The following is a 24125-nucleotide window of genomic DNA, read 5'->3' on the forward strand; positions in this document are numbered from 1 at the left end:
GGGATGGAGAAGCGAGTAGGGTTGTTTGAGGAGCCATTATCTGCGCTCTGCGTGTGCCCATGTGAGCAGCCCCACCCGCTCCCAAGGGAAGAGAGGGGGTGATGGATGAAAGGCCAGCGGGGCATCCTCCAGCCCATACCATGGGACCTCATCCGTTCCAAACAGTGTGACTGCCATCTGGAGAAAAAGGATAAATGGGTTTCGTGGGGGAGAGTAGAAAAGAGAGAGGACACCGTTACGCTCCCCAGGCGATGCAAAACTGTTCTTTTAAGAAAAAGAAAACAAGCCCAGGTTTGTGTGTCGGCCGATGGTGGTGGTTTAAATATTCCCATCACGGGCAATTTCAAGCTAGAAATGTTTTAACAACTGGCTCGCAAAATTCCTGAATATTTAACCAGCAGCTTCCACAAGCCTGGGGCCAGCCAGCTCCAGCACACTCTGGACAGAGCAGCTAACCCTTTATACGTGCAGATGGTTGCCAGTCCGATCCACCTACACGAGCACACGCTGTTCCGTTCTGTGCTTGTGATGTTTGAACTATTTTGAAGGTTACTTATTAAAAACTGGCAGAATAACCATGAAGCTCCAGAAAGAGTGTGTCTCAAAGGCACATCCTTGCCTAGAAGCCACCAGGAAGCAGAGAGCAGAAGGCTATCGAATCAGCCTTAAATTTAAATTCAACAATCATCACATAGGTGAATTCTTGGGACTGCATTAAATCTTCTGATGACTCTTTCCTCTATGAGGTTTTTTTTTTTTAATTTATTTTTTTATTTCCCCAATACATTATTTTTTCCCTACTGTACAGCACGGTGACCCAGTTACACATACATGTATACATTCCTTTTTTTCACATGGTCATGCTCCATCATAAATGACTGGACATAGTTCCCAGTGCTGCACAGCAGGATCTCATTGCTAATCCATTCCAAAGGCAATAGCCTGCATCCATTAACGCCAAGCTCCCCATCCACCCCACTCCCTCCCCGTCCCCCTTGGCAACCATAAGTCTGTTCTCCAAGTCCATGATTTTCTTTTCTGTGGAAAGGTTCTTCTGTGCCGTATATTAGATTCCAGATATAAGTGACATCGTATGGTATTTGTCTTTCTTTTTCTGACTTACTTCACTCACTATGAGACTCTCTAGTTCCATCCACTCTATGAGTTTTTAAAGAATAAAAGAAAAAAATCACCAGTGATTTTTCTGGAACAATTTAAAAACTTAAGGAGTTCCTCCTATGGCACAGTAGGTTAAGGATCCGGCTTTGCCACAGTTGTGGCATAGGTCATAGCTGCGGCTCTCCATCCCTGGCCCGGAACTTCCATGTGCTACAGGCGGAGCCAAAAAATCCCCACAAACTTAAAAACCAGGGCTTGGAAGTTCATGTTGTGGCTCAGTGGGTTGAGAACCTGACTAGTATCCAGGAGGATGCGAATTCAATTCCTCAGTGGATTAAGGATTCCGGAGTTGTCGAAAGATACAGCGTGGGTCACAGATATAGCTCAGATCTCGCTTTGCTGTGGCTGTGGCGTAGGCCAGCAGCTGCAGCCCCAACGGAACCCCTAGCCTGGGAACTTACAGATGCCTCGGGTGTGGCCCTAAAAAAGAAAAAAAAGAAAAAAAACTAAGGGCATGTGCTTAGCAACATTTTAATGCATTTCCAAAGTGGATAAGAAATGGAAAAGAACCTGCTGGTTCACCTCTCCTGTGCGTCCAGCTACTCCCACTGTGGGAATCAGGGCTTCTCAGACACAAAGTGCTTGAGTTCTCCCCCCACCCCCCGCCCAGTGGAGCACTGGGGAGACCAAACACCCAGGGAAAGAGCAGCCTGTATACCCGGGGGAGCAGATCCGGGGGAGGGGGCACCTCCTTCCAGCATCTCCCTGCCCACATCCTGCCTACACGGTCACCATGATCTGGTCCAGGGGTTTCCGGGGGAGGTCGGGGACCGTGGCCTCTTTGCTGGGGTACCCCACCGGGAGAAGCATCAGCAGCTTTTCATTGGCAGGGCGGTCCAGAAGCACCCTCAGTCGGGGGCCACAGTTGAGGGGAGTGGTGGTAACAGTCACCAGCCCTGCGTTCTGCAGAGGAGAGGAAAAGAAAACATTTTAAAGTCAGCAGGCAAAGTCCCAGCTCTGCTCCCAGCCTGGTCACATCATTGCTCCTATGAGATCTGCTTGTCCCTGCATTTCCCTGAAGTTGGGTGGCAAAGAAGCTACTACCAGCTCAGGCAGGCAATGTGTCTCTTGAATTGTACTGCTCTCCTTGAACTGCCCAGACCTCACCCTTTTTTTGCTCTTTTTAGGGCTGCACTCAGAGTATGTGGAAGTTCCTAGGCCGGGGGTCAAATTGGAGCCATAACCGCTGACCTATGCCAGAGCCACAGCTGCAAACTACACCACAGCGCACAGCAACATTGGATCCTTACCCCACTGAGCGAGGCCAGGGATCGAACTCTCATCCTCATGGATACTAGTTGGGTTCATTACCACTGAGCCACAATGGGAACTCCCACACTCACCTTCTTTTAACCAAACAGTGGGAAACTTCTCAAAAAAGAAAATACCAGTCATATTTTCACTGACGCTTCAGAAATAGGAATGGTTGGCATTCCTGTCATGGCTCAGCAGAAGCAAATCAGACTATTATCCACGAGGACACAGGTTCGATCCCTGACTCTCGTTCAGTGGCTTAAGGATCTGGCCTTGCCGTGAGCTATGGTATAGACCGCAGACGCGGCTCAGTTCTGGCATTGCTGTGGCTGTGGTGGAGGTCAGCAGCTACAGCTCTGATTTGACCCCTAGCCTGGGAACCTCCATATGCCGCAGGTGGGGCTCTAAAAAGACAAAAGACAAGAAACAGGAATGATTATTTCATGGAAGTTGGGGGAATCCGACTATGCAGAGGAACGGAAAATCAAAAGGAAGTTCCTGTGACTCTGTACCCCCAGCGGAAGTGGAGTACATCCCCAGCTGAAAACACCTGTGTCCAGGGCTGGGGGACCCAGTGGCCAAGGGATTCGTGGGAGGTAGAGGAAATATTCCATCAATATCCCTTTGAATAAAAAACATCTAACAAAATCACATGTAGCTTCAAGGCACTTTCCCAGGGGACTCTTTCTATACCCTCTGCTTTTCCAATCAGATGGTCACCGCTAAGCTTAGGCCAGGAGGAGGTTCTGGAACCGTTCTTGAGAGTCCTGCACACATCCAGTCTGTGAGCAATCTGTCCAGCGCCGGGGAGGGACCTTCAGGATGATTCTTTCCTCCCTTGCAAATGGAAATTTACACTTAGACTTATGCCTTAATGGAGTTCCCATGGAACCATGAGGTTGCAGGTTCGATCCCTGGCCTTGCTCAGTGGGTTAAGGATCCAGTGTTGCCGTGAGCTGTGGTGTAGGTAGCAGACGTGGCTCAGATCTGATGCTGCTGTGGCTGAGTCATAGGCCATCAGCTGCAGCTCCAACTTGACCCTTAGCCTGGGAACCTCCATATGCCGCAAGTTCAGCTCTAAAAGGCAAAAATAAATAAATAAATAAATAAAAATTAAAAATATAAATAAATAAAAAAGAATTATGCCTTCCTGGCCGCTAGAGGGCAGCAAACTCAACAGTAAAGTAGAAAATGTTGCGGATTCCAAGGCACAGAAACCATAGGTGAAGGGAGCCCTCCCCAAGCCGCAACTGTTTCTTTGGGGAGTCAGATGCAGAGCAGTGCCCTGTGATATGACACTGCACAGCGACTCCTTTATTCCTCTGTTACAGAGTTAGGAGGAAAATCGATGCCAGCTCATTTGGAGCAATGTTTCAAGTAATCGAGAAACACGTTTTTCTTTTATGTCACAATGACTATTTTGCAAGGGGGGTTTCAGCCAAGACATTTTTCTTTGAGATAGTGAAGGAGCACATCGGGTTTTTTTGGAACTGATTGTCCCTTGAAAGTAAGATCCTTCACTCTTATAATCCTGTTGCTGTATTTATTTCACGTCTCTCTCTGGTACCGTCTCTCTCCACCCCCTCCCAGGTCCCCACTAGAATGTACAGTTCACGAGGCGACTATTCCTGGTGACTCCTGGAATCTGCCTCAAAGAAGGAGCCCAGAGAATATTCGTTGAGTGAATGACTTGAATCATGCGAAAGGTGGACCTCAGTCCTGCTCTGTTTCATGCTTGGCGTGGCTGTAGCTACTATGTCGACGGAATTTTTTTAAGCAATTAGACAGCTTTCTAACACAATACCATGGAAGCTCAACTTCTCAGGATAGGAGTTTTTCTGGTTTTTTTTGGGGGGGGTAGTTTTTTGGGGGGGTTTTTTTGGTCAATTTAGGGCTGCATCCACAGCATATGGAAGTTCCCAGGCTAGGGGTCGAATCAGAGCTGCAGCTGCCAGCCTACAATACAAAAACCACAGGATCTGAGCCACCTCTGTGACCTACACCACAACCCACAGCAACGCTGGATTCATAACCCACTGATCAAGGCCAGGGATCGAACTCGCATCCTCATGGATACTAGCTGGGTTCGTTACCACTGAGCCACAACAGGAACTGTATGTATAGGAGCCTTTTTAAAAGGCCTTTTAAAAAATGAAAGTATAATTGATTTATAGGATAGGAGCTTTATGATAATCATCCCACTGGCTCAGGCAACAGCAAACACAGCTGAGAAGCCAGTCACTGGAACTTTCAGGTCCGAAGCTCTCCGTATGTGTTTACCAAAGCCGTTAAATCTTCATGTTGTTACAGACAAAGACAAAGACAATGACCACTTTTTTGACCCTTATATGATGTTACGTGTAAGTTTCCAGGAAGGTTTCCAGCTTGTTTGAACCAACATCCTCATCGATCCAGGTTTGCAGGGTCAGTTTTTAGGTCAGAGTTACCTTACTTGGGAATTCAACTTTGGATAATGTTCTGCTGCCCCTGAATTAGAAACTCAGCTGAAATTTGTACGTTTGGTCCCGAAGTCTCACTTGGCTTTCTTGGGCTAAGTTGAGTATTGACATACCTGCAGGGCAGCTAAGAGGATGCCGCAAGCGATGGAAACGCTGATCTCATTGTAGTAGTGGATCTTCTTCTTGCCATTTGCAGCAAAACCATGTACTTGTTTGAAGATGAGAATCAAAACAGGGGCCGTGTCCAAGTACTCTTTAATCCAGTTGGTCCTAAAGGAAGGAAAAAATAAGAGATTCAGAAGAATATTACCTTTTAATGTTTTTTTTATTCCCTTTTTACCATCTTAACTTATTTCCATTAAAGATAAAAACATTTACTTGTCTCTTACATTTAAATTGAAGCAGAGCAGGGTTTTGTTCAGGTTGTGCTCATCTTTTTCTATTCGAACCCCTAACCTGGGAACTTCCATATGCCACAGGCGAGGCCCTAAAAGGAAAAGAAAAAAATCTAAGCCACCTGCATTAGGAGCCCCCAAATGAAATGCTAGTTTTGAATAAGAAATTGTTAGAATGTTTCCAAGCCTTTTCTGGAGGCTGGGTGCTGAAGCCCAGGCAGATAAGGGGTGCTGTAGAAGGCATCCCGTGAAGAGATGGGTAAAGGGCAGGGTCAGAAGGAGAGTGTGTGGCCAGCCAGGGGATTCAGAAGCCTGGCGGGCTGGAGGGTGTAGTGTGCGGTGGGGCAGGAGAGGGCTGGCAGTTGTCATACAGATTTCGCAGGGTCTTGGACTTGGTTCAGTAGGAAACGGGAGGTTATCAGAAGCTTCTGAGCAGAAGCATCATGTGATCAGATCTGTTTTAGAAAGAGGCAGATTAATGTGGGCAAAGGACTGGCTCAGAGAGAACCAGACAGGAGACAACAGCAATGGCCCATTAGGACACACGGAGCCACAGCGGCTGGGGCTGATAGGTTTGGCACAGGAGTGGGCGAGAGAGAAGCAACAGGTGATGGTGAGGTTGAAGGGAAATTCTAGGTGGGCAGATGGTAATGCTCTTAGCCTAGGTGTGGAGAAGAGGAAGGAAACTGGGGGGAGTGGGAGATGACTCATCATTAAGCAAGAGATGGTCATGATTCATTCCCCTGTTAGCCTAGTTATGCTGCCTTGTTTTAAAACGCACTAAACCCACTTGTGTATGGTTCCTCTTTTGACACTTTTTTTTTTTTTTGTCTTTTTAGGGCTGCACTTGTGGCACATGGAGGTTCCCAGGCTAGGGGTCAAATCAGAGCTGTAGCCACCAGCCTACCCCGAAGCCGTGGCAACGTTAGATCTAAGCCGTGCCTGTGACCGACACCACAGCTCATGGCAGTGCCAGATCCTTGCATCCTCATGATGCTGGTCGGATTTGTTTCCACTGAGCCACCCCAGGAACTCCAAGAATACTTATCTTAAATGCATGGAAAGTGTATCTTCGGTTATTTGAGTGTATAGACAAGAGAGCAACAATTCTGCCTTAGTCGGGGAAGGAGGAGGCTGGCAACATTTTATAGGCACTGCATAGCCAAGCACAAAATCTAAGAGAAACTTGACTTCATCCATCTGTTTTTTCTTAGGAATATGCAATAAGATTTATATATTCATTATTAATATCCTGCACTAATTACAGAGCACAGCAATAAGTTGCAATACCAATAGACATCAATTTCCATAGGGTTTAAATATTTCAGGGAAAAACTGCCCTCTGGGGCCAAATAAAGGAAACAGGAGCCAGACTGAAGATGCCCTCTTTCTCATCACCCAGCTCTAACTACTGGAAGAGAAGTTCCTCTTTATTCCACCAGGTGGCGATCGCATTGCTCTTTCCCATGCCTGTATCTCAGTGGGGTGTCGGATGCCAGAACAGATGCTAAAGGCCCACAGTGACCATCAGAGGCATGAGTACCTCGCCATTGGAGGGGTCAAGGACTCCAGCTGGCTTCTTTTCAGGGCCTTTTGAGAGATCTGGCCCAATATACGTGTCCCATCCCACCTCACACTCAGCCTGAGAAGAGATTAGAGGGGAAGGAAATGCCTTTGTGGGGAATGCACTGTTTCCAAAGAGTGCACCCTCTGTGACCTGCATGCAAAATGGCAATGCTGAGTCTGAAAAATAGAAAGCGACTGTTTTAATTACAAAAACAGCTGAGAAATTACGGAATCCATCCTAGATATTGTGAAGTGTGATTGGTCCTTGATGGGGAAAGAGGGCTCCACAAGGCATAGTTATAGCTACTAGAAGAAAAATGAAAAGCCGCACATGTCTACACTAATACACTAGGCTCCATGGTAAAACCAGTTACACCGAATCCCGATCCACTTCTTCCCTGGAGACAAGGAAGCCCACAAATTACTAACGCCTAATGGATACGATGCTTGTACTAACCTGGTACTTTTACTAAACAGGTATTAAAAATTAAAGGCTCCTGTAGAGCCCTGGGAGCTCTAACTAGTCACTAAGGATGGAGCATGATAATGTGAGAAAAAAGAATGTATACATGCATGTGTAACTGGGTCGCTTTGCTGTGTAGTAGAAAATTGACAGAACACTGTAAACCAGCTATATGGAAAAAATAAAAATCATTATAAAAAATTAAATAAAGCCCATCCAGCCTTCAAAAAAAATTAAAAAAAAATAAAATTAAAGCCTCTGAGTAAGATCATTTGGAAAATGTGATCACTGTAGTAAAATATAGTGCACTTCACTCAAGATCCTGAGAAGTATTTCAGAATCTTGAGTTGCAGCCCTCAAAGTTTTATTTTCTAATCATCATCTGGGTCAGAACCTACTTACCTGCCAGACTCACACAGCCCCCACCACGCTCCACCACTGTCCAATGTGTTTACAAAGTCATCCAACATTCCTAATGAAGTAGATGCTAGACTTATCCCCATTTCACAGATGAGGACACTGAGGCACAGTGAGGTGAATAAGTGGTAGACCCCGTACTTGAACCCAAGCACTCTAGCTTCTAAGTCCCTACTCTTAGCCCCTAGTTTATTCAGTCCAGACACCACACTTTTAACATTATTATTTTGGATGACAAAATAGAAGCGTAGTGTGATGGTTGATCTTTTATGTATCCACGTGATTGAGCCACGAGGCACCCAGATTTTGGCTAGATGTTACTCTGAATGTGCCTGTGAGAAGATTAACATGTGAGTTGGCAGACTGGGCAGAGCAGACTGCCCTCCCCAAGGCAGGCAGTCCTCATCCAATTCACTGAAGCCCTGAACAGAGCCAAAAAAAAAAAAAAAAAAAGAGGTGGAAGAAGGAGAATGTTCTCTCACTGCCTGAGTGTCTGAGCTGGGACATCATTGTCCCCCTGCATTTGGGCTCCAAGTCTGGACTAGAATATATGCCATTGGCTCCTCTGGTTCCCTGGTCTCTGACTCAGGCCGGACCTATTCCATCGGCTCCCGCTTGCCACCCGCAGAGCTTGGGACTGCTCAGCCTCCGGAATCCCTGGAGCTAATTACTGACAATAAATCTCTCTCTTTCTCGCTGAGTTTCTCTCTATTTCTCACTGTCTTTCTCTCCATTGATTCTGTTTCCCAGACCTAACACCATTAGAGTGAGCAAACACCCAAACATCCAAAGGTCTCGCCGTGGGAAAACCAGAGCCAAGATGCAAATCCAGATCTGAGTCCAGGCTGCATGCCTAACACCTGCCCCATCCGTCTGCTCAAGGCAACGTTCCCTAATTTCTCCCACAGAAGAATGAAACTTTTTAACACCTAAAACAAAACCAGGAAACTGATTCTTAGTTATTTCATTTTAGGGAGCCAAACCAAACCTGCCTAATTCTCCTCACTTTTGTACCTGAGTTTCTTCAGGTCTGTGACCCATCGAGGTCCCATCCTCTTCAGGTAGTTTATTTCCTCTTCCTCCTCAATGATTTCCCGAATCCTATGCTTCACCTCCGGGTCTTTCACAACCACAAAAGTCCAGGGCTCCGTGTGGGCCCCACTTGGGGCTGTTCCTGCCACCCATTGAATTAAAATCAGGAGTGCAAAGTGTAGGAAAATGTGGGACTTTTGATGAAGAATAAATATAAATCAGAAATAAATATTTGCTCAAAATGAAGTCAGAGCCTCTGGCACACAGAGTGCCTGGCGGTGGCCTCTGGGATGTGACCGCCAGCCCCGTTTTGTTTGGCATCGCAGTACATGTCTCCAACCCAACTAACTGAGGTCAAGGTCAGCAGCTCCAGGGCTGTGGGAATTTATCATTGTTTCTGTAATTATGAGGGAGAAAATATCCTTAAGTAACTACACCTGACCAATAACAGAACTTAGAGGGGAAGTGCTGATGGCCAAAATTCTCCAAACTGCTGTTTGTTTTGGTATTCTTGAAAAAGAATAAAGTCATGAAGGTTATTGGAAATGATAAAATTTGCTTTTCTTTTCATTTTTTAGGGCTGCGCACCTGTGGCATATGGAGGTTCCCAGGCTAGAGATCCAATCGGAGCTGCAGCTGCTGGCCCACACCACAGTCACAGCAACACGGGATCCGAGCCGTGTCTGCGACCTACACCACAGCTCACAGCAATGCTGGATCCCCACCCCACTGAGCAAGGCCAGGGATTGAACCCACATCCTCATGGATACTAGTCAGATTCGTTTCTGCTGCGCCACTTTGCGCCACGAAGGAACACCCCCACCCCTGTGTTTAGATACAGATATATACACAGAAGAAATTTAGTAGCTGCTCTTAGATAAAGGACTCACCAATCTAGTGCATTTGTGTTCTTCACTGAAATGAAACATTTTATTTCATTTGTTTGGGCAATGGATTTATAATGGTCATGCAACAATTTCTGCAAATGAACTTAAATACGATTTCTAGGAATAAGAATCCAATCAGAGGAGACTCTCAGATCAGGGGCTTTGTCTTAAAACTCCTCTGCCTTTTTCAATAATTCTCATCTGTTCTTCTGGGGAGATATTAATTTACATTGAAAGGGGGGTTGCCTTGCTTTGATTTACTTTGCAAATTCACATGTGTAAATTTTGCTAGTTCAGGAGATATTACTGAAGCATCATGCTGTATAATATAAGAAATCTGATTCCAAAAAGGAAAATGTGCAAATGTGAGAGTGTGTGTGTGTGTGTGTGTGTGTGTTTCAAGGGGAAGTAAAAGTAAGAGGCTGTTCCTCTTCCAATGAATAATCGTGTGTTCAGAAATTTTCCTTTTTCATAAAAGTTTATAATACTGAGTACGTTCAGAAGTTTGGAACTGTTGTCACCCCTGCTCCCAAGAAGTTTGTAAGAGTTAACAGTTTGCAGGCAGTGGAAATCATTGCGTCCCCGGCAGTCCGGCACACCTGGGTAAGACTTTACAGGGAAACCTCTCATTGCAGGACCTATTGACTGTGTTTGAACTTCTGCATTGTTCCACTACTGTCACTCCTCAAAGACCGAGCACGCACTTACAGACCTGCTGCCTTGATGACGTTATCGATGACTTCCATTGGGATTCGCTCATTACTTATGAATCTAACCGACCGTCTCTTATTGAGAAGCTCATAAAACTCCTGGGATCGCCTAACCATTTCCTTCTCAGGATAGCGGGTATGAGAGAACGGGACGTGTTCCACCTCTTCCTCTGACTCTTGCCATTCATCAGCATCTGCAAAGAAGAACGAGAAAGGCAGCAAATTCAATGCCCTCTTGGTCACCAAGGGGAGAGCAAGATGTCCCCACAAAACATGCCTCTTTAGCCCAAGGACTATTTCAAGTTGATTATTTTTAGGAAACAGCAGACACAGGAGAAGCTCTGAAAACCAGAGTAGAAGTCACTCTTTGTCAGAGACCTTGACATTTCTAGAGGAAACCCCCATTTGGGGGTTTCCCTCTCTGTGTTCCCCTCTCTGTGCCTGGAAGAGAAGCAGACTCTAAACCATAAGAAACTCGTGCCCATAGAGAAAGTGTGGACTGAAATCTCCGTACCCACCTTCCCTAATTTACTCCGCTTTTCCGGACAACCTCCCAGAACTGGATTGCCCCAGCCCCCAACACCTTTCGTCTTTCTTTGAAAATGGTATTTAAGGTGGTGCCTTGGCCATTTGGGGGAGTTTTCCTGGGTCTCTCTCATGTGCAGAAGAGGTATACATATTACTAAATTTGTTTGTTTTTCTCTTGTCAATCTGCTTTTATGGGGGGGGGAAGGCCTCAGCCAATACCCCCTAGAAGGGTAGAAGGAAAATGATTTTTCCTCCACTGTAGCCACTGGGAGCCACTGGGAGTCACCGGGAGCCACTGGGAGAAGGAAATGAAGTTCTCAAAACTATCCATAAGGTTATGAGCTCAAAAACATCAGCAAAACTTGAGAATAGGCTGCAGAATCCTGGACTCTGTTCTTGACTATCCTTCAAGCTCCAGACTTACCCACTCAAAGATGAGACAAGCAAATTTTTGTTAATGGTGAACTAGTTTATGTGAGAATTTTTTCCTATTGGCTGAAACCACCAAGCTTTTGAGTTTTTTTTTTTTTTTTTTCCAGCCATACCCTTGGCATATGGAAGTTCCCAGGCTCAGAGTCAAATCAGAGCTGCAGCTTCCAGCTTATGCCACAGCCACAGCAACACTGGATCGGAGCCTTATCTGCAACATATACCACATTGGGCGGCAACACCTGATCCCCACCCCACTGATCAAGGTCAGGGATCGAACCTGCATCTTCATGGATACTAGTCAGATTAGATTCTGCTGCACCACAATGGGAACTCCCTGAAATAATTTTTTAAAATTCTTCTAAAATCAGGAGTTCCCGCCGTGGCTCAGTGGTTAACGAATCCGACTAGAAACCATGAGGTTATGGGTTCAATCCCTGCCCTTGCTAAGTGGGTTAAGGATCTGGTGTTGCCGTGAGCTGTGGTGTAGGTCGCAGACGCTGCTCAGATCCGCGTTGCTGTGGCTCTGGCGTAGGCTGGCAGCTACAGCTCGGATTAGACCCCTAGCCTGGGAACCTCCATATGCCGTGGGAGTGGCCCAAGAAAATGGCAAAAAGACCAAAAAAAAAAAAAAAAAGAACTTGGTGGGTGGGTTTAATGCAGGTTAGAATATAGCTAAAGAAAGAATGAACTGAAAATAACTCTCAAGAAAATATCCAGCATGGAGAACGATCAAAAGATGGAAAACCTGAAAGAAAGAGCAAGAAAAAATAAAGCAGAGTGAGACTGCCCAATACACATCTGATGACGGTCACAACAGGAGAGCGAGAAGAGGGTGTGGCAGAGGCCGTATCTGCAGGTAGACGGTCTGAGATTTCCCAGAATTGATGAACGACACAGAATCCAGAGGCTCAATACATCCCAAGTGGTATAAGAAATAGAAACCCACATATTTTAGAGTCAAATACAAAATATTAAAATCAGCCAGAAGCAAAAAGGTGACCTTAGAAAGAGGACCAGGTGGCTTCATGAAGGAGTTCTGTCAAAGATTCACGAAAGAAATACTGCTAAAGTTGCTCAAAACTCCCTAAAATAGAAATAAACACCCCCCCAACTCATTTTATAAGACTCACCCAGCCTTACTACCAAGCCTGACCAGAACATTAACAGAAGGAAAAATAACAGGTTCAACTTCCTCATGAACATAAATGCAAAAAATTCTAACCAAAATATTAGTAAAAAGAATTCAACAGTATATTAAAGAAAATAGGGAGTTCCCACTGTCGCTCAAGCCAGTTAAGAACCTGACTAGTATCCATGAGGATCTGGGTTTGATCCCTGGGCTCACTCAGTGGATTAAGAATCTGGCCTTGCTGTGAGCTGTGCTGTGGGTCGCAGAAGTGGCTCAGACCTGGAGTTGCTGTGGCTGTGGCTGGCAGCTGCAGCTCTGATTTGACCCCTAGCCTGGAAACTTGCATAGGCTGCAGGTGCAGCCCTAAATAATTAAAAAAAAAAAAAAAAAAAGATGTTGGCCAAGCCGAGGTTATCCCAGGAATGCAGGTGAACTTAAGGTTAGAAAAACAATCAATGTTGCTTATTGCACTCACAAGCTAAAAACACAAACCGTATATATAATCGTTGCAATGCAAAAAAAGTGTTGGATAAAATTTAACATCCATCTCTTAGTGGTAAATTGGGAGAAGAAAGGAACTTTCTTAATCTGATAAAGTCTAACCATGGGGAAAAAAAATCCAAAACAACCCAGAGCCCAATACATAGGCAGTGGTGAAATATTGAAATTCTTGCATCAGAAATTGAAAATTAATGAATACTACCTGTTCCCACCACAGTTCTAATTATGAAGACTAATTTTTAAAGCTTTTAAGAAAGAATATAGGAGAATATATATATATTTTTTCTTTTGAATCTTTTTTGGGCTACACCCATGGCATTTGGAAGTTCCCAGGCTAGGGGTCGAATCCGAGCTATAGCTGCCAGCCCACACCACAGCCATAAGAACACCAGGTCCCAGCCACATCTGTGATCTACACCAAAGCTCACAGCAAGGCCAGATCCTTAACCCACTGAGCAAGGCCAGGGATCCAACACCAGTCCTCATGAATACTAGTCAGGTTTGTTTCTGCTGAGCTACAGTGGGAACGCCAGGAGAATATCTTTATGACTTTGTGATTAAAGAAGGATTTCTTAAACAAGACACAAAAATATTAACCAAAAGAAAAAAAATCTGTTCTGTTTACCTACATTAAATTTAACTTTGCACCTGCCTGCTTCTGTCACTTCTGGTTTTCTCCTTTTCCTTCCTGTTCAGAGAGCTGTGGAAGCCCATTATCTGCAGCTCAAGATCGTTCAGAAAAATAATAAAGATATCATGGGCATTCAATAGCTGAGAATGAAAACGGTAAAATCAAGGAAGAACATGAGCTCACAGATATGGTAGAAGATAAAAAGGAAGTTGGATCTGATAAACTCCAAGTCTCACCAGGGCACACCCAATTGTCTTATTTTAGAAGGAGCTTTTTCCAGCAAATAACACTGAACTTCCTAGTAGGCTTTTCAAACAAAGGTTCAGGAAATCTTTATTGAATCCCCAGATGCCACTTCATTCCAAAATTCTCAGAAGTGCTGGCCATGTATGCAAAATTGCACAGCTCTACCCCTGAATACGTCTCTTCACTCCTTTCAAAACCCTGAATAGACAGTATTTTTGGCCTGAACTTCAAAGAGTTAAATGTGAACTACAAATCTTTCAATAGAAAGAAATTCTAAGATGCAGTCTTCAAACTGTTACAATTATTTTATTTTCATAGGAATGCTTTGGATAGAGACTCTATATTTGTAGTCCTTGCTTATTTTGAGTTAGTCCTGGACTTCTGGATGTTGTTGGACTTCATCAACTCCTAGAAACTAGGAGGCAAAAAACACCAAAAGGGGCCAGTACGGAAATTTAATCTCAATACATCAGGTCAGAATAAATTGATATGAGATGGATTTTTCAGGGAACTTCGAATTAGATAAATAAGGCTTCAGGGAACTTCAAATTAGATAAATAAGGCTTCACCAAGAAAGCTGCCCAGGAAATAGACACTGAACATATCAATGCAATCTAATGAGTTCTTTTATGCAATAATTCAGCCTTTCCTGAATCAGCTCTGATAGTTTTCAGCCTGATGGGGATTGGTGTAAAATTCATCCCACCAGTATGAAAGTCCAGAGAACATTTTCCAATTACCAAGAAATAGCCACAAGGCTAAGCTGAACAAAAGGCTGATGACAAAAGTCGAAACCACAGGGCCACCCAGAGTCTGAAGGTTTATGTAAGAGTAAAGGTTAAGTAACCCAGCCCTGATGCTTTAGAGCCTAAGGTGTGAATGATTCAGGGAATCATAAGCCTTGACCTCAGAATAAAGTCGCCCTAGATTATGAGTGTTGCCCAACTGGTAGATGCAAATGTGAACATTTCTTGGAAATAAGTAACAGTATCCTAGACCTAAAAACAATTATGAATAATTTTCCAAAGGAAATTGCAATGAAAGATAACAGTATATGCAAGAAAACAAGAAGTCATGAATAAGAACCATAGAAACCACAGGCTTCAGAAGCAGACATACAAAGACTAGAGATATTGATTGGAATTAGCAGGCAGATCATGAAACCACTATGTTTACAGTGGTCAAAGGATTAAAGACAAAGGACGATTTTGGCAGGAAAAAGTTACAGCAAATTTGATTTCTAGACAAACTGTCTAGAAATTAAAAATTAATATAACCTACATTAAATATATAACTAACAGGGTTAACATCAGAGTAGACACAGTGGAAGATAAAAAAATTAATTAGGAGAAAGATTTCTTCTTATATGCCCAAAATATAGCATGAAAAGACAAGAAATATAGAAAATAGGGAAGAGAAAGTAGAAGACTTTGTAAAAGTTTAACCATTTAATTGGAGTCCTGGAAGACAAGAGAGAATTGGGCAGAAGCAATATTTGAATATATAATAGCTGAAATTTTTACAAAATTGTTAAAAGACACCAAGCCACAGATTTAAAATCTCAGCATCATCAAGTGTGTGAGTGTGTGTGTGTGTGTGTGTGTGTGTGTGTGAGTGTGTGTGTATTTATATTTATATGTCCTGAAAGTATCTATTGGCTTCTCCAGGAAGCAGACTCAGACTGAGATTAGTATGTAGGAAGTACTCTTGGGATCAAACCCCATGGAAGGGAGAGGAAGAAACAGGACTGAACAGAAGGAGTCAAGCTTCAACGCAAGCCTGAGTAATGAATTCACCAAAAAGGGCTTCTCTGGAATGAAAAAAAAACCCCATCAACATTGTCCCAGATTAGGCGAGAATGACTAGGCCTTTATACACCTAACCTGATCAGTCACTGGGTGTGGGCCACCCTGGGAAAAGCACGACCTCAGGCAAGGCAGCTAGGCAGCAGGGGTAAACCCTGGAACATGCTGACAGTTGAAGGCTATTTGCTGACAGCAGTCCCAGTAGAAGGGACAGCAAGTCTTTCCTTGAAGAGGGACCTGGGTGGTACATGCCCAAGCCCATCACACTATAACCTGCAATTCCATATATCCCAAAGAAAATCATGCACATGTGTACTGGAAACAAGTATTAAAATATTCATAGAGACATAGTTTATAATAGCCCTATGCTAGAAATAGACCAAATAGTCAACACCAGTAGAGTAAATTATGATATAATCATGAAACAATACTATACAGCAACAAAAAAGAACAAACTCCAGTTACATGCCTAACCCAGATGAATTTTGCAAATACAATATTAAACAAAAGAAGAAAGTCAAAAGAATATAAACAATGTAGTTCTACTGTTTAGGAATGCATACAGAAGTGATACATCTTCAAGAAAAGCAAATAAATAACTCCTATGAAATTCAAAATAATAATTACTTTGGTAAGATATGGAAGAGATTGTGACTGGGAAGGAGCACATAGGGGTTTATGGAGTGCTGGAAATGTCTTTTTCTTGTCCTAAGTGATAATGGTATGGACTTTTGCTTTAAAATTATTTGCTACGCCATTTGTTTACGTTTTATACACTTTTCTAGTGAGCATATTACATTTCACAATTAAGGGTTTGTGTGGGTGTGTGTGTTTAATGAGAAGACCATAAAAAATTACTAAACAAAAACCAAGGATAGAGCAACCGACCACAATGTTCAAAACATCTGAAAAAAAAAAATATAGAAAAACCACAAGATACTTGAAACTTTCCTAAGTGAAATGAGAGGATGAGAGAACATCTGTGGAAAGTGGGGCTGAAGAGGAGTAGGCATCAATGGGCACAAGTCCCTTGCGGGGACCAGGCAGGAAGCCTTGATGGAGCCAGACCGATAGCTGGGTGTTTTAACTCCTAACGCGATGTTTTTTTCCCCAATGCAGTCATCCTCCCTTATCAGAGGTTTTACTTTCTGAGCTTCCAGTTGCCCACGATAAGCAGTGTTCTGAATATATTAAATGGAAAATTCAAGAACCAAACAATTCCTAAGTTTCAAATTGTGCACCATTCTGAGTGACACGTTGAAATCTCATGCCCATCCTGCTCCATCCCACCCCCCCCACCACATGAATCATTCCTTTGTCCATGTCCCCCTTCCCCAACTAGTTGCTTGGCCTCTTAGTTATCAAATCAGACCTACTGGCCAGGTACTGCAGCCTTTGTATTCAAGTCACCCTTATTTTACTTAACAGTGGCCCCAAAGCACGTGAGTGGTGACACTGGCAATTCAGATATTTCCTTACTGTGTCTGATTTAAATTAAATTTATGATAGGTAGGTATGTACAGGGAAAATTTTAGGATATGGAGGGTCCAGTGTTCCCAGTAGTTTCAGGCATCCACTTGGGGTCTTGGAACATATCCCCTAAGGATGGGAGGGATGGCAGGAAATGTCCAGAAGGCAAGATGTCACATTGGGCGCCCTCAGATAAAGATGAGAGTGACAATAGGCACAGAGGGAAAACAGCAAGAAGAGCCAGGGCCTGGCCCTGAAAGTCTGGGACATTCCGGGTGGAACTCAGGTACAAGAGTGACCTTCTCCCCCGGAGATGTGACGATAGGAAGGGGCAGGCAAGTGGGAACAGGCTCTTGAAAAGGGGACTTTGAAGAGCCTGAGACCCCAACTGCAATAGTAGCAGGAACCACGGTTAGCTGGTAGCTGGTAGTAAGGAGCTTCTTCTTACGCTCTGCTATCCAGGCCATAGGGACCCACACTGCATGCATTTAATGAGAAGGCCCAGTGACTAAGTCAAAAGGAAATAGGTGGGATGGGGGCATGGCTACAAATACCTATCAGCGTTCTAGCAAAATCCACCCTGAACCCAAACCAGACGTCCTCAGTATCAACCCTGACCTTTATCACATGTGTCAATAAAGACTTTCTTCCCCAGTGAAACTTCCCCACCATTTGTTACAAAGTCTGGCAGCTTCTGTTGTCAATAAGCAGTAAATGAGCCAGTGCGTGAAAGGCCTCCTGAACTTTAAATCTGTTCAGGCTTTGCATAAACTACAGGCAGCCAAGGGACATGGACTGGCAGTTGCTGCAGCTGCTGAAGTCCAGGGCAGGCCTGTGGCAGAATGAGGGGCAGCTGCCTGAACCCTATCTGTGCAGCCTGTGTCTCTGAGCAGAGCAGACCAGTGGTCCCCATGATGGCTGCCCTAAAGGGCTCCCCAAGAAGAGCATATGTTGGGGGTGCTGCTGTTTCTGGAGCCCAGGGCAGAGAGTCTACATTCTGCCTGGTGAAGAGGCGCAGGCCAAACCAAGCTGGGAGAGAAAGCAGGGCAGTGAAACAGATACAAAAGGCTAGGCTTGGAGTTCCTGTCGTGGCTCAGCGGGTTAAGAAGCCAACTAGTATCCATGAGGATGCTGGTTCAATTCCTGCCCTCACTCAGTGGGTTGAGGATCCAGCATTGCCATAAGCTAAGGTGTAGGTCACAGTGAGGCTTGGATCCTGTGTTGCTGTGGCTGTGGTGTAGACTGGCAGCTGCAGCTCTGATTTGACCAGTAGGCTGGGAATTTTCATATGCTTCAGATATGGCCCTGAAAAATATAAAACCCTAGGACTTCTCTTTCTTCCTGAACTCCTGACTGTCCCCAGGGAACGGGGCCTTTGCTAGAGGAAAGAGAAGAGCTGTCCCACCTCCACCCCAGAGCAGCCAAGCCACTCCTGGGGGGTTCATCCAAGCTGTGAAGCCCACATGTTCCAAAATAAATGCATGCCGCTGTGGTCTGCTTTTTGCTCTAAGTCCCGTGCTGCCACTCGTGGGGTTGGCCTTTGACACCAAGACTCACTTGCCCTTTATCATTGCTTTAATGCCAAGGAAGCCTAAATTGCTCCATGGTTACGTTTAATGGCAAAGTAATTCCAGGCCATGTCTACCCTTTAATGCTCACCTTGGAGGCATTTTTCTGGCTGCATCGCTACATAAATTGCTTTTGTGTTTCGGTAATTCTACTTCAAAATCCTCGCCAGTGGGCCGAATATTTTCTAGCTCTGAAACTACAAGGCCAGTGGATGTCACATCATGCTGTTTCCTCCTTGCAATTTTTGGACAGCCTTGAGCAGCAATACTAATAAGGCTTGGGGTCACACAGCTCTTGCAGGAGACAGATTCTGAAGGTGGTGATGGGAGCAATTTCAGGGCTCGACACCTGACCCAAGAAGCTCCTCTTCCTCAACTGCCTCAGCCATCCCTCTGCTTTCTGTGTGAACCTGTGGCTGCAGTATAGATTATTTCACCAGCAGCAGCCGGGGTGGACGGGAGCTGGAGACTCTGAGGGTGTCCAGATGGAAAGCCCCTGAATAAGGCACCACTATCCCAGGTAAAGTGGACTGAACTTATTATCTGAACCGTGTCACCTCTTGTGGGGCCCCTGGGTTCTATCGTGACCTTCGCTCTTCCCTAGCAGAACCCACGCAGAACCCCAAACATTGCCCGATTCCAAGGGCAATGTTCCCAAGCCCTTTCTTCTCCCTAATCTCTCATCTGAATTTGAATTTGTATGTCCTTCATCCTAGAACCATGTCTTATGGCAGTCCTGGTAAGTCGGCCTTTTAAAAGCAGTATGCATGAGTGGGTGTCAAAAGCTTACGAAAGGCGAAGGTGCAATGGAATCGATTGCTTCCTGCAGCAAAGGAAAGCTATGCTGATCACATGCTCTGTGAACACAGTCGAATGCTGACCTTACACAGTATTTTTGTCAGCAGTGTGCCCTCTCTGAGAAGAGGGGAAAAGAACCCTGGTTTACAGCGCTTGCCTGTTTCTGTGGGCTGAGTACTCCCATCATGGCCTGACTTCAGCTTCTGACAACTGAACAAGTGGCCCACAAATTTCCTGAACGTTCAACACTTGGCTCTTGCAAGCCCCACAGGCCAGCTCTTACACACCACTCCCCTGGGAAGCATGGGCCTCAGGCATTGGGGCACTTCCAGGCATGTAAGCGGGTTGACATCATCCGTAAGAACAGCTTTACTCAGTGGAGACTGATATGGATCGGCTGGCAATCAGAAGGGCTGGTACTGGAGTGAATCCATCCCTGATTGCTTGACTCCTTTTATTGAGATGAGCTGTCATTGATCCAATGAACAGGTTTGAAACCAATTTTTATGGCTGTTTATGGGCACCAAAAAAAATCTGTCCATTTCCAAGTTTGTGGGAACATTCTTATTTTCAGGTGTCACCCACACTAGAAAAAAATTTTAACAAAGCTTTTTTTTTTTTTTTTCCTATTTAGAGCCACAACCAAGGCATATGGAAGTTCCCAGGCTAGGGGTAGAAGCAGCAGCTGAAATCTGAGTTGCATCTGCGACCAACACTGCAGCTTTCAGCAACACTGGATCCTTAACCCACTGAGCAAGGCCAGGGATCAAACCCCCATTCTCACAGACACTATGTTGGGTTCTTAACCTGCTGAGCCACAATGGGAGCTCCACAAAACCCTTTCTTAGCAGTGACTGGGACAATCAAGATTTCAGTTAGAAGGACTGCTTTTGGATGGCTAGTGAAACCGAGTGAAGAAAACCCCCCACTAACCTTAAAATGGATTTTGAAAAAATGGATCATCAGGTAGAGAAGCAGAAGCTTTGTTCTCTGTTCCCAACCCTCAGGCCCAGCCCCAGGTCCCTGGTTCTCCAGCAGCCTTGTCAATCCCTCTGTGTCCTTCAAATACTTGGGTCCTCAAATCAGGTGGCCTTTCCTCAATGCACATTACCTCTGATCACTCAGAAAACGTTTAACCCTGCTGGCCATCTCCTGCCTCCTCTGTTCTGGGTCATTCTTTTGGAGAAGCAGCCTAGCAAACAAAGCCTGGACTCTGGAGCCAGGTTGCCTGGGTCCCGGCTCTATCTCCAGCTGCTTGGGAGAGTAGGTGACTTAGCCAATCTGAGCCTCAGTTTCCCTACCTGTAATATGGGGACGATCACTGTGCCTGCCTCACCATATCGTTACGAAAACTAAACGATTCACCATACGTGTCCTGTTACTGTGGATGGGAGGATGGTCGGTGGGGACCTGATGGACAGCACAGGGAGCTCTCCTCCATATTCTGTACAACCTCTGTGGGGAAAGAATGTGCAAAAGAATGGACACGGGTACCTGTATAACTGAATCACTTGGTTACATAGCAGAAATTATCACAATATTGTATATCAACCATATGTCAATAAAACTTTAAAAAACGGAAGAAGGGAGTTCCTGTTGTGGCTCAGCGGGTTACAAACCAGACTAGGAACCATGAGGATGCAGGTTCGATCCCTGGCCTTGCACAGTGGCTTGAGGCTTTGGCGTTGCCGTGAACTGGGTTGTAGGTCACAGATGTGCCTAGGATCCCACGTTGCTGTGGCTGTGGCTGTGGTGTAGGCTGGCAGCTGTAGCTCTGATTCCACCCCTAGCCTGGGAACGTCCATGTGCTGCAGGTGTGGCCTTTAAAAAAAAAAAAAAAAAAAAGGAAAAAACAAGATTCACCATATGTAAAAGATGACAATGGTCACAGGAAGGGCCACATGAGGGCTTGTCGTGATGACCAGCCTGGTCCTCCTTTCCCAGGCCTTCTTCTCTGTGTCAACTCTTCCCATGTCAATTCCTCTTTTTAAATTTTATGTTATATTTTTTAAATGGCTGCAGCTGAGGCCTACACCACAGCATGCAGCAACACCATATCCTTAAGCCACTGAGCAAGGCCAGGGATGAAACCCACATCCTCACAGAGACGATATCAGGTCCTTAACCCCCTGAGCCACAACAGGAACTCCTAAATCCTCTCATCTGAAGTTGCTTCCACCAAGTTCAATCCTCAGTCTTCTTCTCTAGCAGTCCACGGAGGGGATTCATTAGTTTTCCAAGTTCCAAGCATCACCCTGTGCTGGAGACTAGGCCCAGGGTCCCTCCCTTCGAAACCTCCCTGGCTTTCTGCTCCCATGGTCCCCTGTCCTCTCAGACCTCCGGTGGCCTGCACGACACAGGGTGTCCTTCCCTTAAACCAGATCCACTTCCCTCACCCGTGAGCGTATCCTTCTGAGGCTCCCAGTCTCAAAACCAGACGCTCAGCTTCTCCCAACATCTCATTTGTTTCCAGGCTCTGTCGTCCTTCCTTTACCTTCCCGCCCATCTCCTCCCTCCTCTGCCTCTCCCTGCCGCCACCACGCCGCAGCCCATCGAGGCCAGAACAGTTAATTACCAGCTTCTCAGTGGGTTTCCCCTCCGTCAGGGGACGTGCGTCTCAGGTAGGCTGACTGCCCTTCGGGGGCAGAGCCCTCAGAGTGGCAGAGGAGGAGGCAGCTCTGCCCAGAGCTGCCTCGGCCCGGATCCTGGGCAGTACATTCAGCATGGCTGGCTCCACCCCCAATCCCAAGATTAGGACGAACCCTCGAGCACATGCACACGTGCCCATGCACACGCATGCACACTTCCAGGTGGCCTCTGTTGGTGGGAGGGTGGAAGCATCACAGCTCCAGCGGAGAGGCACTGGAGCCTCTTCCAAATTGAATCCTCCCCACCAACCACCTCTGGTAAACCTCAAGCATGGGCTACTCAAGGCCCCCAAGAACCTATCACTTCCTGTCTCCTCCCTCGCCTCCTCTTTCTCAGGCCAGCCAGGCCCAGGCCTGCCCTCAATTCCCCCCTTGTTTTCACCCCCTTCTGAGTCCTCCCATCTTCTCGGCGTCTTTCCCAGGGTTCCCAGCCCTGCACTCATGCTCACTCTGCTCCCCTTAGCCTCTTGCTATTCCTATCCTATGGATCCAACCAGCCTGGTTCAGCCTTTTTCTAACTGCCCCACTGCATCCCCAAGCCTTCTCAAAACACCTTATAATCACTTCCATCCCTCGCCTGTCTTATGGCCTTGTCTGCTGAACTGGACACTCAGCTTTGAGGACGGCGGCCACTCGTCTCTAACCCGCATGCCAGGTACAAGGAGAAGTAGGGAGCCCCGAGGTAGACGCCCTTTTTAAATGTCAAGTTCTTCATCAAAACCTGACTACCAGCAGTTCCCGCTGTGGCTCAGCAGGTTACAAACCTGACTAGCACCCATGAGGATGTAGGTTCAATCTCAGATCATGCTCAGTGGGTTAAGGATCCAGCCTTGCCGTGAGTTGTGGTGTAGGTCATAGACTCGGCTTGGATCCTGCATGGCTGAGGCTGTGGCGTAGGCTGGCAGCTGCAGCTCCAATCGGACCCCTAGCCTGGGAACCTCCATATGCCACAGGTGCTCCCCTAAAAAAGCAAACAACAACAACAACCACCTGACTACTAAACCCACGGCCACCCCAGCCTCTGATGTGCCCCTTCAGAAAGATTTTAGCAGCCAGAGCAGGACTGGAGCTAGAGAAAACATCAGCTGCTCAACAGCTCTTTCCCGAGGAGCCAGGAAGAAAGGAGGAGTTGGTGCCAGCAGGTGGCAGGAAGACCACCCAAGAGAAACAAACTGTCTCTGCCACACACTAATTCCTTTGTGCGATAGAGGCTGATGATGAAACTGACCTGCCTATGTTTCTTCCTCTCTGTCAGCCCCGCCATCCATTTGTCCTCATCATAAAGATACAGACGGGGGAGGCGGAGCAGTTTGGCCGGGATCCTTACCTTCTTCCACCTGGGGGGCATCAGTGCTGTCTTTCAAGTCTTCATCCACCCAGGGTCGAGCCTCAGCCCTGGCTCGAGGCTCCTCTTCCCTTCTCTTGGTGGCTCCATCAGCATTTTTAAAGATCCACACCGTCAAAATGCAGACAACGGCTACCAAGACTGGAGTCAGAAGAAACATGGTGGTGAGGCCGATCCCGACCGGGGCCCATTCTTCCCAGGCTGGTATTTAAACAAAGAGGGACGGGAGTGGGGAATGCCGGGAGTCGGCGTGAAGGCACAGAGAGGTGAGCCCGGGGCGGGAACGGGATGAACGCTGACTCTCCCAGGACTTGGCAAAGGAGCAAAGATCACAGCCGTGTGCATCGGGGTGTGTGGTGGGGCTGGGAACGGGCTCCTGCCCTTGGTTAAACTGTGTGCTCAGTCAATCTATCCTTAGACAATAATTGCCAGGATCCGAGGCGACAGGGGGAGGCACTAGATCTTGGCAGCCGTGGTGGAAGGGAGCCAGGCTTCCTCTTGTACAGCAATGTGTCCTCCACTTGCCAGGAGCAAGGAAGCAGCTGGAGTGGCCCATTCTCAGCCAAGCTCCCGCCCCATCTGAGTGGTTACCAAGCCTCCTGGGAGAGTCCCCTGTGCTTTCGGACACTGGGGCAAGAGCTCGCTCAGGTCTCCCACTCACA

The 24125-nt window shown here is 46.1% G+C and overlaps 1 protein-coding gene across 1 annotated transcript; it reads right to left on the minus strand.

The window, feature by feature from the left end:
* Window positions 1-1634: 1634 nt before the first annotated feature.
* IYD (iodotyrosine deiodinase) lies at window positions 1635-23866 on the minus strand. Its single transcript, XM_047769942.1, has 5 exons — window positions 23446-23866; window positions 10365-10556; window positions 8748-8907; window positions 5006-5162; window positions 1635-2082 (listed from the first exon to the last, which is right to left on the minus strand). Exons 1-5 carry the CDS (start codon window positions 23621-23623, stop codon window positions 1900-1902), a joined length of 870 nt encoding a protein of 289 aa, XP_047625898.1. The 5' UTR covers window positions 23624-23866; the 3' UTR covers window positions 1635-1899.
* Window positions 23867-24125: the final 259 nt, after the last annotated feature.

Source organism: Phacochoerus africanus, chromosome 2 (assembly GCF_016906955.1).
Source record: "Phacochoerus africanus isolate WHEZ1 chromosome 2, ROS_Pafr_v1, whole genome shotgun sequence".
NCBI classification, from domain to species: Eukaryota; Metazoa; Chordata; class Mammalia; order Artiodactyla; family Suidae; genus Phacochoerus; species Phacochoerus africanus.

What these genes read in the sequence shown, in the direction of transcription:
- IYD (XM_047769942.1), bottom strand. Translation starts at nt 23,623, where the DNA reads ATGTTTCTTCTGACTCCAGTCTTGGTAGCCGTTGTCTGCATTTTGACG. An exon ending in TGCCCCCCAGGTGGAAGAAG is followed by an intron (nt 10,557 to 23,445) that starts GTAAGGATCCCG and finishes TCTTCTTTGCAG; the next exon opens with ATGCTGATGAATGGCAAGAG. An exon ending in TCCTCTTAGCTGCCCTGCAG is followed by an intron (nt 2,083 to 5,005) that starts GTATGTCAATAC and finishes TCTCCTCTGCAG; the next exon opens with AACGCAGGGCTGGTGACTGT.